Source organism: Varanus komodoensis, unplaced genomic scaffold (assembly GCF_004798865.1).
Source record: "Varanus komodoensis strain SLA01 unplaced genomic scaffold, ASM479886v1 scaffold6_4, whole genome shotgun sequence".
NCBI classification, from domain to species: Eukaryota; Metazoa; Chordata; class Lepidosauria; order Squamata; family Varanidae; genus Varanus; species Varanus komodoensis.
In genome coordinates this window covers 13,559,638-13,574,368 of record NW_025336347.1, presented here as the reverse complement: position 1 = coordinate 13,574,368, position 14,731 = coordinate 13,559,638, and the positions used below count along the sequence as shown (strand labels likewise).

General features: G+C 47.8%; 1 protein-coding gene across 4 annotated transcripts in view; it reads right to left on the bottom strand.

Moving 5' to 3' along the window:
- The window catches only part of PRICKLE2 (prickle planar cell polarity protein 2), a 171,408-nt gene that overhangs the window by 107,966 nt on the left and 48,711 nt on the right, over window positions 1–14,731 (bottom strand). The window contains exon 1 of one of the 4 annotated variants that reach the window (XM_044451863.1): window positions 10,356–11,028. The exons of 1 other annotated variant lie outside the window; for it this stretch is intronic. Coding sequence is in view for 2 of the 3 variants with exons in the window: in XM_044451867.1 (XP_044307802.1) it covers window positions 6,727–6,737 (11 nt within the window). In the remaining variant the exon portion in view is untranslated. 2 more of the 4 variants (XM_044451867.1, XM_044451862.1) reach the window with 2 other exon arrangements.

Sequence of the window (14,731 nt, the reverse complement as noted above, 5' to 3'; positions counted from 1 at the left end):
CTTTTCAGAACGCAAAACATACAAAAGCTGGGAAATCCCAAAATGACTGGCAGTTAGGAAAAGGGAATGGGGTGGGCCATCTAGGGATCCTTGACAGGTCTACCGGGACCGAAGAGGGGCTGGATTTGGCCTAGTTCAACAGGCCTGTTCTAGCCTTTACTACTCTAGAGCTTTCGATCTCGTAAGCCCCACCAAATGTTCCGCTCCCCCTTCAGTATTCCCCCCTCATGTGTGCATAACTCAGGGGGAGAACCTGCTTTGTGTACCAGCTCTGCAAGGGCAGTCGGTCTCCCCTCCCTCAGAAGTAGCCCCTCATCCTGGAACTCCTGGCCAATGAGGCACAAGCAGACGCCACCAGCTCTCTCTAAAAGGTTAGCCAGCATTTCCTTTTACAGGAAAGCTTCTGGCAGGCTGAAGATGGAACCAAGATGGTGCTTGTTTTTCTGGTTTTTAAAGGTCTTGCATTAAATGGGCTGCTGTTTTGCTTGTCTTTTTACCTTGTCATCCATGGCCACCTGCTGTGTGAACCTTTACATAAGCAGACTGGGGCAGGCAGACATCGAACTTGCCAGAATGACTTTGACTAGACCTCCAAGATCCGTCATGCAGAGCCTTGTCCAAAGGACATCCACAGAATTCTAAGCCCAGGGATTTGTCCTGTGAACCAGGGCAGGATGAGGGCCACGTCCCTTCTGCACAAAAACCAACTCCAGGTTACCACAAGCTTTCTTCATTTCTGTAAGCTGGAGTGAGGAAGGAGGGAGGGTCATGTTGTTCTTCCTGCTGTGAATGAGCAGGGGTGTCAAAATCCTTGCCAGTCTACAGCAGATCACCTAGTCCTAGTGATTTATCAGGAGAACTAGATCTACCTTCTCTCTACCTCTGTGCTAGGTAACACATCTAAAACAGTGAAGACAATGTCAGAAGATGTATGATAGCAGCTTATACTGTTCATGACTTCTTCAATTTCCCATTTGTTTTTGTGTGTCTAACTCAAGATACTAATCCTTTTATTTATTTATTCATTTATTTTTCGATGTATACCCTGCCTGTTTCCTATAAAGGGCTCAAGGCAGCTTACATCATTCTCCTCCTCCATCTTATCCCCACAACAACAACCCTGTGAGGTAGGTTGGGCTGAGAGCCTGTGACTGGCCCAAAGTCACCCAGTTGGCTCCATGGCTGAGCGGGGACTAAAACCCAGGTCGCCTGAGTCCCAGTCCCATGCTCTTCACCACCACACCACACTGGCTCTGGATTATTAGCCTAATCCAGGCTAATAATTTTACTGTGTTCTTTCCCCTGCCCCTGCTGCAACAAGCTAAAGTGTTTGAATTGACTCAGAGACTGCAAAGTGCCACCCTTAGGGTCTTCAGTGGTGGCCGCCCAGCAACAGAATAAGCTCCTCACTGAGGCCTGCCTGGCACCAACTTCACTATCTTTCCAGTGCCAAGTAAAGACTGTTCACTACTGCAGGACATTTAATAAGTTACTGGGACCTACTGGTTTTTAGACCGGATTTAGTTAGTTAGTTTTCGATTTATATCCTGCCTTTCTCCTGCAAAGGGCTCAAGGCAGCTTACATCTCCTCCTCCATCTTATCCCCACAACAACAACCCTGTGAGGTGGGTTGGGCTGAGAGTCTGTGACTGGCCCAAAGTCACCCAGTGGGCTCCATGGCTGAGTGGGGACTCGAACCCAGATCATCTGAGTACCAGTCCCTTGCTCTTAACCACTACACCACACTGGCTCTCTTTAACAGGGTTTTTCTAAACTTATTATATTTTTCCTATTTCCTATTTTAAATATGGCTTAAAATGTATATTGTAAACGTTTATTTGTTTTAATGTGTTTTAATGGTGTGTTTCATATAGATTTTTAAAATGTGCTGTTGTGACAGAGAACTTCAGCTGTTAGGTGGCATAGAAAATAAATAAATAAATAAATAAATAAATAAATAAATAAATAAATAATATTTTCTGTATTGATACCTTTCTAGACCTGAGCCCTGAAATGGCAGAGTCAGAGGACCCCATCCTTCTTTTTTAAAAAAGGACTTTAAATGAGCCAATCCTGGAGCACATTGGTGGAAACGACATCCTATACCACCAGCCCTACTTTAGCTGCACAGCTTGCAACGGTCCGTAGAAACCTCATGAACCAGGTTGAACAGATGGACTTTTCCTTGGGGGACAGTGGTTCTGTCCTGGAAGGCCTCCAAGGTTGCAGGGAAACGGCCAGTGCCATCAGAAAAGGGTAATTTTGCAACTGTCCATGCAAGGAATACTGTGAAAGATTCATAGGCAGGACCTACCAGGAGATCTGGAGTCAAATAAACCTGTGTTACTTAAACGGATTATCATAACTAAGTTGAGGCCAGATGCTGCACCGTGGTCACAAAACAGTACATACAAAGTCAATCCTTGAGGGACCGACACGAATGAAAGGGTCTGAGGCGTCAGCAACGGGTACCACTCAGTTGCCAGGAAGTCTGTGGGATGTGGCAGGATGCCCAGTGAACATGCAGTGCCAAGAACTCCCAAAACAACGGCTGTATGGACTGATCCCGGGATTCTGAATTCTCTCAGACGGGGTTATGTTCTTAGACAGTTACTGTTGATGTCACAGGGAATGAGAGCAAGTTGACCTTTGCCGATTCCCCCCAGGCCCCATGTCTAGCGCAGAATCAACTTTAAGGTAATTAAGGTAAGGTTGCTTTGTACAAGTGCACCTTCAGGTTCATCTCTCCTGTGATTAGACGGTGTTGCGCTAGCCAGGGAAGGCTCTAGAGGCAATATTTCATCTGGAACCGTGGGAGACGGGGTCATTTCATATCATTGTGCTGCACATTGGTGCTTATAGACACAAAGCTTTCCATATACGTACCCCAGGTTAGTTGCTGATAGAGCGTCTACTCAAAACAACAAGCAAAACAGTGCATTGTTCTAAATCCTCATTGGCTTTCACAGAAAGAGAAAGGTAAAAAATCATCAGGATATAAAGGCTAAAAGAGACATTAAATGTATATCTATCAACTACATTTTCTTATCATTTCACTTTAAAGGCAACGGAGGGTCCCTGTCTGGACTGGAACCCTAGCATGGGGATCGAGGAGATCAGTTCCAGATCAGGACCCTGCACCTATTCTACAGGAAAAATAAAATACATTTTTAAAGGATGTACTTTTTAAATACGGCTTTCAACAGGACAAAGTGGATCAGATGCACCATGCAATCGCACTGGGAAGCATGTTTTGCAGTATTAATCATTTCCATATTAGAGCACAGCCCAGACTGACAAACTCACTTGACCGGGAGCACTGGGTTCTGGAAATGGCTCCCTCTCCAGTCATTATGCAACATGGAAGGGAGGTTTGGCCAGGAGTCCTGGGCAGCAGAGCTTCGGGTGTCTCATGCATCCACCTATTAGTGCCATTTCCAAATGTGGCTCTGTTTCATCAGTGGGTCACTCTCACAGGAGTGTAGAGGAGAAAGGAGGATACAGGAGCCCACCCACCCCCATGAGTAGAGTCCCTTGGACTGCAAAGAGATCAAACCAGTCAGTCCTAGAGGAAATTCACCCTGACTGCTCTTTAGAAGGTCAGATCCTGAAGATGAAACTCATTTTGGCCACCTAATGAGAAGGAAGGACTCCCTGGAGAAGAGCCTGGTGCTGGGGACGATTGAAGGCAAAAGGAGAAGGGGACGGCAGAGCCTGAGGTGGTTGGATGGGGTCACTGCGGAGGTGCGTGTGGGTGTACTCCAGGGGAAGGAAGAGGACAGGAGAACCTGGAGGAATGTTGTCCATGGGGTCACAGAGAATCAGGCACAACTTTGTGACTGAACAACCATTTTGTCCAGGCTTAACAGCTATCCAGGGACTGACCTTGCTAGAACATGAAAGGTCATCCTTGACCCCAACCCTAACCTACACCTCATAGGGAGCGTAAGGAGAGGATATGCCATGTATCAGTAAGACAGGGATGCAGAAAGAGGCACCCCCCCGCAATTAGCTGCTCTTGGTTTGTCATGGAGAAGCATTACAGAGACGCATTCTGACTGACATAAGTGTTCCACAGGCCTGCATTGAGCAGGTGTACCAACGTTGCCCAAGAGTTCTATCTGCCCTACAAATGCGGTAGCACTTTGATATGCCATGCTCCAAATATACCAATTCCCGGAAGTTGAGCATTCCAAGCAAAGGGACTCCATTCCGCCTGTGTTTCACAGATTGTCAGGCATCTTTCGTTCTGTCGTCTGCTTGTTAACAAAAACCATTTTTTCTCATGAGAATGTTGTTTGTTTGCAAATGTATGTTTCTGCTGATGGACATTACTGCTTATATGCACTCAACCCTAAGCCATGTTTTAAAAAAATATGCAAGTCCATTTATTACACATGATTCAGTAAAGGGCAGGCATCCACAGGCATCCAAACTCCTCTGAATCTGCTGCAGATTTCTCCACCATCCCTAGCATAATGTCTGGATGTCGCAGAGTCAAAATGGTGGGTTGTTAGGGGGAACACAGAAAGCCTCCTTCTTCTAAGTGATATCATTGCTCTACAAAGCTAGGCACTGTGTGCCTTGACAAGAACATTTCCCAGCTGTACCTAAGATACCAGGGTTGAAACTGAATCCTTGCATGCAAATATAAGCTCTGCCATTCTGTATTGATAGGTTTGCAGCAATGGGTTTGGGCCACCAATTCAAAGGAGCAGCAAAGGCCCTGACTACAGAGCAGCTTCAGATGCCTTATGTACAAACCATACGAGACAGCATGAATCAGACTTTTTCTGTGGCTGGGGCAGAGTGGGGGAGGCTTCAAGGAACACACCCTCCTGTGTGGAAAATGTGCTACTCTCTTTTGTGCACTATCCTGAAAGCATGAAGAGAGGCGGTACAGCTCACACTTCCTGTCTCCGTATGTCCACTGAACATGTGTGATGCTACCCAAGGTCCACATCCCATCTGGGCATCCAGAGAGTAAAGAGGCTGGCAGCTGGAGGGAAACATGAGATCATCTTGCTAGGTAATATAGCTAAGAAGTGAGATGTGTGTCTTGCCAAGCGAGGCCCTAACACAGGTCCCCAACTTTTTGGGCCAATGGGCACATTTGAAATGTTGAGGCTGCCATGGTGCTCTCAGACAATGGGTGCCGGGGGGTGGAATGGCTTGCAGGTTCCCAAAATGGCTGCCATGGTAGGCATTACTGGTCACAAACACTCATTACTCTGTTAGCAGACTGGGGAGTCTTGAAGGAAGGGAGTCAAGCCCTCCGAGACAAAACTAGGGCCTTGGAGACCAACATATCACTTTGCAACCTGCCAGCTTCCTATTTTGTTTGTTTTCTACTTTTTTAATGTTTTAAAAGCATAAGAAATAAAATTTAAAAATAAATCAGAAGGGGCAGGGAGCCTGGGGGACACTGCACTGAAGAGCCCAGTTCTAAAAGAACCCACCTGTTTTCTCTGATGGGCTCAGTGACTGGAGCAAGGACCAAAGCTGCTTTTCCACCCTAGTTCTTATTTATCAGGGTACTCACAAACATCAGTTTCAGCAACTAATAGGAGAGCCATGTTTATTGTATTCCAAATCTCATAAACTCTAAACCCATCTGAACGCTGAACTCATCTTCCTTCTATGAACACCTTTCCAGCACGAACATGTCTATCAGAAACACAGAACGCCTTCATGCGGTACGTTTGCATCTCCCCTGTTCTCTAAAGGTGAGCCAAAGCCAGATGCGACCGCGACCAAGGCCCATCCTACCTGGCCACATCGTTCAATCATGCATTCCATCAGGGGACCCTCTGACTGCTCTGACATAATTCGGGTGCTGTTTTAGAATTGTTACTGCTACTTTCCACATTTTGGTTTGTTTTACTGTTTGCAGTTCATTAAGTTTTGATTATTCTACAAGGATCATTTCCCCGAAAGTCCCAGTTGACATGGACTTTTAATTTTAATTAATGAATGTGAAACTCCATACAGTAAAGCCTGGTTTCCCCCATTCTGTTTTCATAGCACCCCTATGGGAAGGGTCCTGCTGAGTGGTCTCAAGCAATCCAGTGACCTTCATATCATAGCATTTCCTTGTGAAATTATCCTCTATTACACACGAGCTCTTGAAGCCCTGCAGAACTCTTCTATTTTGGCTATCGTTTGGCAGCTATGGAGAATAGAAAAATAAGCAATTGAAACCAACCTGTTCCTAGATATACATATGCATAGAATCAACACTATGTGCCCTGGCCCTGTATAAAACCTATCGGTTGGATCCCAAGTTAGTCTGACTCAGAAAAGACCCATTGAAATAAGTGGAGTGAAAATTAGACATGCCTAACTTAAGCCACATTCATTTCAACAGATCTACTCTAAGTTGACTAACATTGGTTACGGTTCTCTCTGTTTGGATAAACAAACGGTTTTAGTCACTATGGACCAAAATAATTAGGACTTTCTATGTTGCAGTCAAATGCACACTTATTTGTGAATAGGCCTCCTGAATTCCGTTACCTTTGTGGCAATGAAAATGGAGCTAGGACAGAGCCAAGGTGATGGCAGAGTCTTTAGCGGCAACACTTAAAGGTTTTCTAGAAACAGTAATAATAAAGTGAGAACATTTTTAGTTGAGTTCCTCTGTGCTTGGTCTTTAGCCAAGAGATAAAGGGATTTGAAGCAGGATCCCTTCCAACTGTAAAATTGGAAATATAAAAAAAAACCAACCTTATTGTCATTTGAAAGTCAATTTGGACAAACCGTGTTACTGGATTCCCAACGGAGTAACTAGGAACAGGAGAGAACACCCTTTTCAGCTTGTTCTTGCTGCAGATGATGCAAACCAAACTGGCATAAGTAGAGATTCATGCCCCTGGAACTCAGGCGGCATCCTATCAAAGACAAGCATGGCACTGCTCCTGCTCTGCCCCACGGGTGCCTTCCAGCCCATCGCCGTGTTTGCTCACGTACTTCTGTGCCAGGATGCAGGGGTGGTGGGAGCAGCCATGGAGCGATCACAGGAAAGTGCCGGGCCTCTCCTCCTGAGCCTGTTCTATCTTTTTCCCCACAGGGGAGGGGCAGAGCCAGCTTCAGGTTTTGGAGTGCCCTTGGACTGGACACTCTGCTCCCAGGGTGAGTCTGCCTTCTCACCACCACTGTTCCCAGATGCTCTTGCTTCTCCTTCTCCTTCCCATCCTTGCTCGCTTGACAGGCAGAGAGCCACTGAGTAAACAGGCCAGGAATCTCGTGCTCCTCCTTCCTACCCTCACCAGGCGACCAGAAGCGGCCAGCAAGAGTGAACAAGAGGTGCAAGTTGGGGGGTTGGGGGGGGTCCTGTCAATGGGCCTGCTTGGGCATAGGCTGACATCTGCCCATGCCTAACCTTGACACGTCACACGGTAAGCAAGAAGACCCACAGAAAATGTGCAAACATTTAAAGGAATCTACAAGTAAACCGACCCCTTTCCACCTTTCCAGACTCCATCTCTGCAAGGGGTAAGTGATGTACAGCTTTTTAATGCACAGTCAACTGAATCCTATCCACTGGCAAACATTTTTTTTAAATCTCAAAACCTGCTCTTTAAAAAATAAGCTTCCAAGCCCCATATGCATCTTGTGATCTCATGATGCTGTGGCACACCTGCCCCAAGATCTCTGAACGCCTGGCTCTGGAAGTGCCATTAAAAATTCCCATATGTCAGGGCTGCAGACACATCCGCCCGAACAGCCAGCAAAGTTAGCAGGCACTGTCAGATGCCTAATGGCAACTCAAAACACAGCAGCACACGTATTGGCACATGCCAACATATCAAATGCACTTTTTCCGAGGAGGAGGAGGGAAGCCTGGAGAGTGACAGATCTCTAAGCACAAGGTGTGATTTCCAAATCCGTAGCAGTTTGTAGAGCATGAGTGTGCTTTCAGGACGTTTGCACCGCTCCATGGATTATCTTGTGCAGTTTTTAATTATGCTGCTCAATTGCTTTCCAGTTCAGCAAGAGAGCAGGCAGGCATCCCAACGCAATGGATTCCTTACCGTCACTTCAAAAAACGAGGATTGTGCCTTAGAAAGAAGGCATGATTCTACCCACTGCAGTCTCACTCTATTTTTTAATAGAGTTGATTGCAGATAGCTGGATGCAGCCTTCCATAACATGCAGGCACCTATGTTTTAAAGCTGATACCCTGTTAGCAGTGCAACTCAATGGCATCATTTCAACAACAACATGCAAGCTAGCCCCTCGTGCCGCAGAAGTGCATCTGGGCTGAGCAGAATTAAAAGAGCCCTTGCTTCTATACTGGCGAGTATCAGTGTAATGCTGAGGGTTGACATTTGCACTGTAAATATATTGTTCATTTTATTGTACATTGTACATTGTCTTGTGCATTGCAATGTACAAGGGCTGTGCTATCACCCTGACATGACAGCAGCAGCCCACCTGTACAGTCCCCTACCCTGACAAATGGAAGCAAGAAGGTGGTGAGGTCATGAATTAGCACTGGACACGGTCTTCTTCGGAAGCAGGAGTGCCAGTAGGTCTGAGCTGCAGCAGCCCTACCCCCTTGCCCTCGAAGCCTAGCTGCAAGCCTTTCTCCCAGTGCTGAGAGTGACATCATTTTTCCTCCCTCAGAACTGTTTTACCATCTTATGCATTCTGCTGTCTATCTTTGCTTTTGGCAAGTCTTTTCAGAAATTATTTTACAAGGACTCCCCACTGCTATTATTGATTTAAAATGGAGAATCTCGATTTGCAAACAAGTTGAAGTCCAGATGTCTGAGCTCTCCTAATACTTAAGAAGAAAATGTGATTGTGCAAACACGTGCATGTGTGGTGTGTAACATGCTTTGGAATATTATAAGGCTTTGGGGTCTTTTAAATATGGTAATTGCTTCAAAGTTTTGCATCCTCTGGGACAAGCTGGACCTGCCCATCTGTGAAAGCAATCAGAGGAAGAAAGAATGGGTGTGTGTATGTGCGTGTGGTGTTTGTTTGAATACAACAGGCAATCTGCTCTTGAAGCAAGCTAAACTGATTAATCTTATTTAGTAAAGTAAAATGGCTTAAAGCTCATTGCAAGAAGAGAAAGCAAAAGCCTCCGGCAAACATAAAAGTTTATGAAATAAGCACTTTTTTGGCCAGTGGAAAAGCTGTAATGAGCTTTTGCAATATATTCAGATCAGCTATCTACACCATGGCGTGAAATTCCCTTCTAACGAGTCTTTAAGGTGAATTCACATTCAAGTAATGATTAAAGAAAAGTAGGATAAGGTAAGGAGAGAAAATGGCCACAAAAGTGCAAGAGTGACGCTGTGTCTGGTGAGAATAATTAGTCTTGCTGTATTCTGTCCAGCCCTAATCCTTGAGGGTACATAAATGTGGATTAGCCCTTGCCTTGGCACACCCTATGACTGGAAGCACAAAACGTGTAAAACGACTGGATTAAACTCTGGACATGCCCTCAGGGTGTGTTGATGTGACCCTTGTGGGTGCTTTCCAAGAAAGTCTTTAAACCTGCAACTCTTCCCAAGCTGGTGCCTTCCAGATGTGTGGACAGGCATCCCCTTCAGCCCCCGGCAGCAGGGCCAAAAGCTGGGAGAGAAAAAACAAAAGCAAAACAACAGCCCAGAGAGTGGGTGTAACATCCCAGGTCCTGGAATTACAGGGATCTGACCTTGCTAAAGAAAACAAAAGTGTGAGAAGTCAGCTCTGAGTCCAAAGCATTTGAAATATCTCCTAAGGGCTGTAAGCCGAAAACGGCTGCACTAAAAATATCCCGTTCTAGAAGCCCAACTCATCACAGGCTTGCATGAAACTCCCAGGGGCTGCAGGCAGTCTAGGGCGCAAGTGACGGTGCAATCATATTAACTCCGGCAGGTATCTTGAAAACCAGCATATTTTTGCGGCCAGCCGTTATTTGAGGAAAAGCGATCAAGTTGCTTAAGTATTCCTCCTTGACTGCCTGATGATTTTAAATGTCTAGGCGAGCTTATCACTATTTCAATGGACAACTTCACCACCTCTATGAAAACACACACACACGTACATGCACGCGACCAACACAGTTACAGTGGATCCGTATCTATAATTTGATCGCATACTTTGGGGGAAAAAATGCCATCCTGCATCTCATAGCTCATTTTTAAGATAGCAAGGAACGATCTCGGAAACTATGACCCTACGCATCTTTCCTTGCCCACCCCCACCTTTGAAATCTGGAGTTACTTCGAAATAGAAACCTGCTCCGAACCAGGCAACAGGCACGACTGCGAAGTACATTTCAACTTGTCACATGGCTGTAGCCTTAGTTACAAGGCTAACTAAACCGAGACAACCAGAGACGAACCATCGCTGCTTACCTGCCCAAGCGATTCCACGTCCAGGTTTCGGAAAGCTGATTTTGTTCTGAGCTGTTCTTAAATCCACTTAGCTCCCCCTGCCCACTTCCTTTTGCTGTCTTAAAGGGTGCGCGCGCGCGTGTTTAAAGTTTTAGTTTACTTTGCTTCGGTGCATGCTTGCAAAGCCCCAGGAAGCACTGCCGCATTGTCAAGCGTTGTTGATTTTGTTTCGTCCTACGAAACACTGAAACGCTAGCGGGAGGTTTCTTGGAAAGAGCAGCAGCAGCCTTTTTGCGAAAGCAGTTTCCAGAAGACAAGCACACACGCGCAAGGAAAAGGCGAGCAAACCGACCAGTCAAGGGCGGCTCGCGGGAGAGCGGGGGCAACCTGCCGCGTGGACACCATCCGCAGGACGAGGGCGAGCGCAGCTCCCCGGGCTCGCATGGATGGGGCTCGCTCGCTGCGCGCCGCCTCGCCCGGCGTCCCAGCTCGGCCGGGGACTCTCTGCGCCTCCGCGCACAGTCGGCCCCGTCGCCGCCCCTCCGCCTCGCCTATCGATCCATCGCCTCTTGCAGCGGTGCGGACCCCGGCGGAGCCCCGGCTCGGGAGTGCGCGGACCGCCGCTCGGAGCGACGGCGAGGCTGCCTGGCGCAGTCTGCAGTCCCCTCCCTCGCCCGCTCGCTCCCGCTCGCCCTCCCCTCCCCGCGGCTGAGCGGGAGGCATGCAGAGGGCTCCGCGCAGCAGCCCCGCCGCGCGAGTGGGCTGGCCGACGCCGCGCTCGGAGCCGCGGGCTGTTGCAGTGCTCGCCTCTCCTGCATGCTAATGAGGCGGTGATGTCACAAGTCAGAGTCCCCGCATCTGGACAGTTCAACAAATGGCGGGCGGGCCGGCCAGCCAGCAACGGCAATTTATTTATATGCAGATCAGGCTGTCCTTTGCGAATCGATCAGCCGCGCTCCTCTCCTCTCCTCTCCCCCCGCCTCGGCTTCGGTCCCTCCTCTCGACTCGCCAAGCGCTCACGGGGGAACAACGGGTAGAAGAGGACGCTTATTTGTTGCTTGGCCGGCTCGTCCTCCGCGATCGGCGGCGGCGGGCTTGCGCTGAAGCGAGCCGTGCAAGCCTAGGATCGAGTGTGCGCCGATAGAAGCCTCCGGTTCCTATTATGTCTGCCAAGTGTTCATTCCCGGCCGCAGCAGTGCCTCCCAAGGTCTGCTTTCCGGCACTGGTCGGTGGTCCAGGCAGGGAGAGGCCGAGCGCCCATAAGATCTCACTGGAAAGTAAAATAGGGCGATCCCCTGAGAAGCCACCCTGCTTGGACGAGTGTCTTAGCTGTGCAAGTTTCTGTGAGCATCCTGGAGATGCTTCTGGTACCCAGACCTCAGGGAGGAAGGCAGTTGCCTTCTGCCATGTCGGATTCTCTGACCCAGAGCTGAAGACAAGGGGCTGGCTAGGCAGCCTCCTCATGGGGATGATGACAATTTAGGCAGGGGAGGGTGGGCAGGAGGGTATGGCCAGTCAGGGTGGAGAAGGCACCTGGCCAGGTGATAGTCCTTTCCACCCCCAGGTTTGAACACTACCAGAACAATATTCCACAGAAGACGTATTCTTTTCTCTCTTCCCTACTCCAACATAGCCCTTCTCCATCTCTATCCCTCTGACTCACTCTTTCTGTGTCCCCAATTCTCCCAGCTGCTGTAAGATAATTAACTTTGAAAAATGGCAGGTTAGGCCATGTGAGTAGGCACTAAGAAAAGCATCCAGGATGCAGTGGTACATTGCAGTTCTTCATTCTGCAGGGTTATCTTCCCCTGAAGGGAAGGTTTGAGCAAAGCATTTTGAACAGGGTAGGGCTGATTAGGGCAGGGCAGCTCTTGAACAGGATAAAGCTGCATGGTCTGGCAGCAGATCTGCACAATCTCAGGCACCTGCTTTTAGCTGGAATTGCCAATTGCCTTCCTCAGGTGAACTATGTGGTTTGTTAGCATTCCTTGGTCCCTTCCCAACTATCTTCTGTGGCCTCCACAATGGTGTCCAGCTGAGTTTGGAAAGGTGTTATTATTTCAAATGTTGCATTTTTATGTGCCACTTTTCACCAAGACTAAACACAAAAATCAAAATATAACTAGTAGATCCAAGTATACAGGGTTTCTTAATAATGACAAGAATAATTAGGATAATGAGTTCAGAACTGGGGCAGGAGAGGTCCCAAACAAAGATAGTGGCCAGTTTCACATGTCTTGAGAAGGCAGGTGAGTTCTTACCCACAATAGATGTCAGAACCCAGTAGGAGCGTTCCAGTAGGGTCAAGTTTCCATGATTCACAGCAGCATCCCGTGATGTTCAGACCTGAGTTCCATTTTACCACTGATGGTGAAGAAACACCATGGAAACATCAAAGAGTCTGATGGAAAGAGTGGCAATGGAAAGGGGCTATTCCAGTCTCTATTACTCACAGCTTTGTAACAACACACAGATCAACATTCACTTTGTTCCTTTGGGCTGAGTGATATGCCATCACTCTGTTCATTCTCTGAGAAAGTGGATGAGTGAATGAAGGGAGCTTGTGTACACAAGCTTTTTACCAGTGTGTGTAGCCATGGCTGTCTCAGACCCCTGGCTATGCGATGATGAAACAATAAAAAGAGCAGCACTTGCCTAGTTAAATAAAATCCTTGCATACCCAGGGTGTCAGAACTCTCAGCAAGCACCTGATGGAGCTTCTGATGTGTCCATGATGCATTTTTGTACAGCACAGGCCTACCATTCAAACCAAGTCCTGCTGGGCTGAGCAGAGCTTGCTGCCTAACACGTGTGTTTATGATCACAGCTTTAAGCTTGCAAGGCACAGGGCCAAATCTTCAGGTGATGTTATTCAGCACAGCTTCTCTGAAGCCAGTGGAATGAAAACGAAGATCTGCCAGACTTCTGGACTATAACATTAACAGTCAATCCTGTAAGGTCTTGTTTGGGCTTGGAATTGCTTTTTGCTTGTCATAAATATAAACTGGATGCTTCATTAAAACGGCTGATCCGGAACACACAAGCTTGCAAAGACCCAGCCTCCATCTTGTAAAAGCCCATGTTCAGATGCTGGTCATGTTACCACTTATCTCAGCTTATCCCTTCCCCAGTCATTCTACTTATGTGAATGAATATTTAAAAACTAGCCAAACAAGGCTGACTCTTGGACCCTTGAGCAAGACCAGTTCAAAGGGCCCCATTCCTTAGCTGGGTCCACCTTCTCACAGCAATTGTCACCAGGGGCTCTTGCTCCTCCTCACCTTTCTCATCACTGCTTCCACTTGCTGGCTTCACAGGTGGAGCCAGCAAACAAGCGGGCCATGGCATCTCCCGCTCCTTCTCCTCATCACCACCACTGTCCGGACTGGAGCAAGAAGCAAGCGATCCAAGAGGTGGTGATGACGACGAGCGGGAACGGCGTGCTTGTGTCGGTTGTCCCCTGCAGGGCTATGGGACCTTGGCAGGTTTCCAACCATGCTGCCCCTTGACACCAGCACGGCGTTGTCCACTGTCTAGTGTGGGTGGCTTGGGTGATGCAAAAAGGTAATAGCTGTGTGGCCAGTAAGGTTAAAAACAGACAGGGAGTGGCCCAACTGTGTGGCCTCGTGGAAAGGATTGCCTCTCATCGCTTAATCTTGCAGTATGTTGCACCAGTAATGAAGCCCATAAAAGAGGGCTTGAAGCTGCAGACACTGAAGCTAAAACAGGCACCAAGGAAAGCCCAGGGGGGCCACTGTGTGCATGTGGGAGGGGCAACTGGAGAGCGGAGAAAGACGGGAGATGCAAAGTGGTCCATTCTACCACCTTCAGTGGCCTTTTCCTCCCAACTGATGGAGCATATATGGGTTTAACTGTGTGTGTTCTCCACAAGTTAGCCCAGGGCCTCTGGAATGGGCTCTCGCATGGCAAATAGGTCAGAACTCACATACAGAACTCAAACTATTATTTTAGCTGCCAGTTCAAAAGCCATTATGCAGGTTAACTCTTGTTTGGGTCTGGTGAAATGGGGCAATGTGAAGCCAAGCAAGGTAAAGAGCTCTTCCCCTTGTGCCCCCCCCCCCCATAAGTGCCGTTTAACTTCAAACACAACACTAACTTTGTTTAAATATGGGAGTTCAATGGCAGGTGAACGGCAATGCATAAGAGAACCATAACTTGTTAAAGACGAGTATGTTCCTCTCTTTCACCCAAACCCGTGCTCTCAGACATAGAGGCTTCTGCATCCACCACAGCTTTCTTCACTGGAGGCTGCTTTAGGAAGTCGGGCTGGAGTGCTTAAGCTGGACAGAATGCAAGAATTTGATCCAACCCTGCCTGCCAAACGCTGACAATGACGTGTTTTATAGTCAACTCAGCGTATGTTAATTAAAGTATGG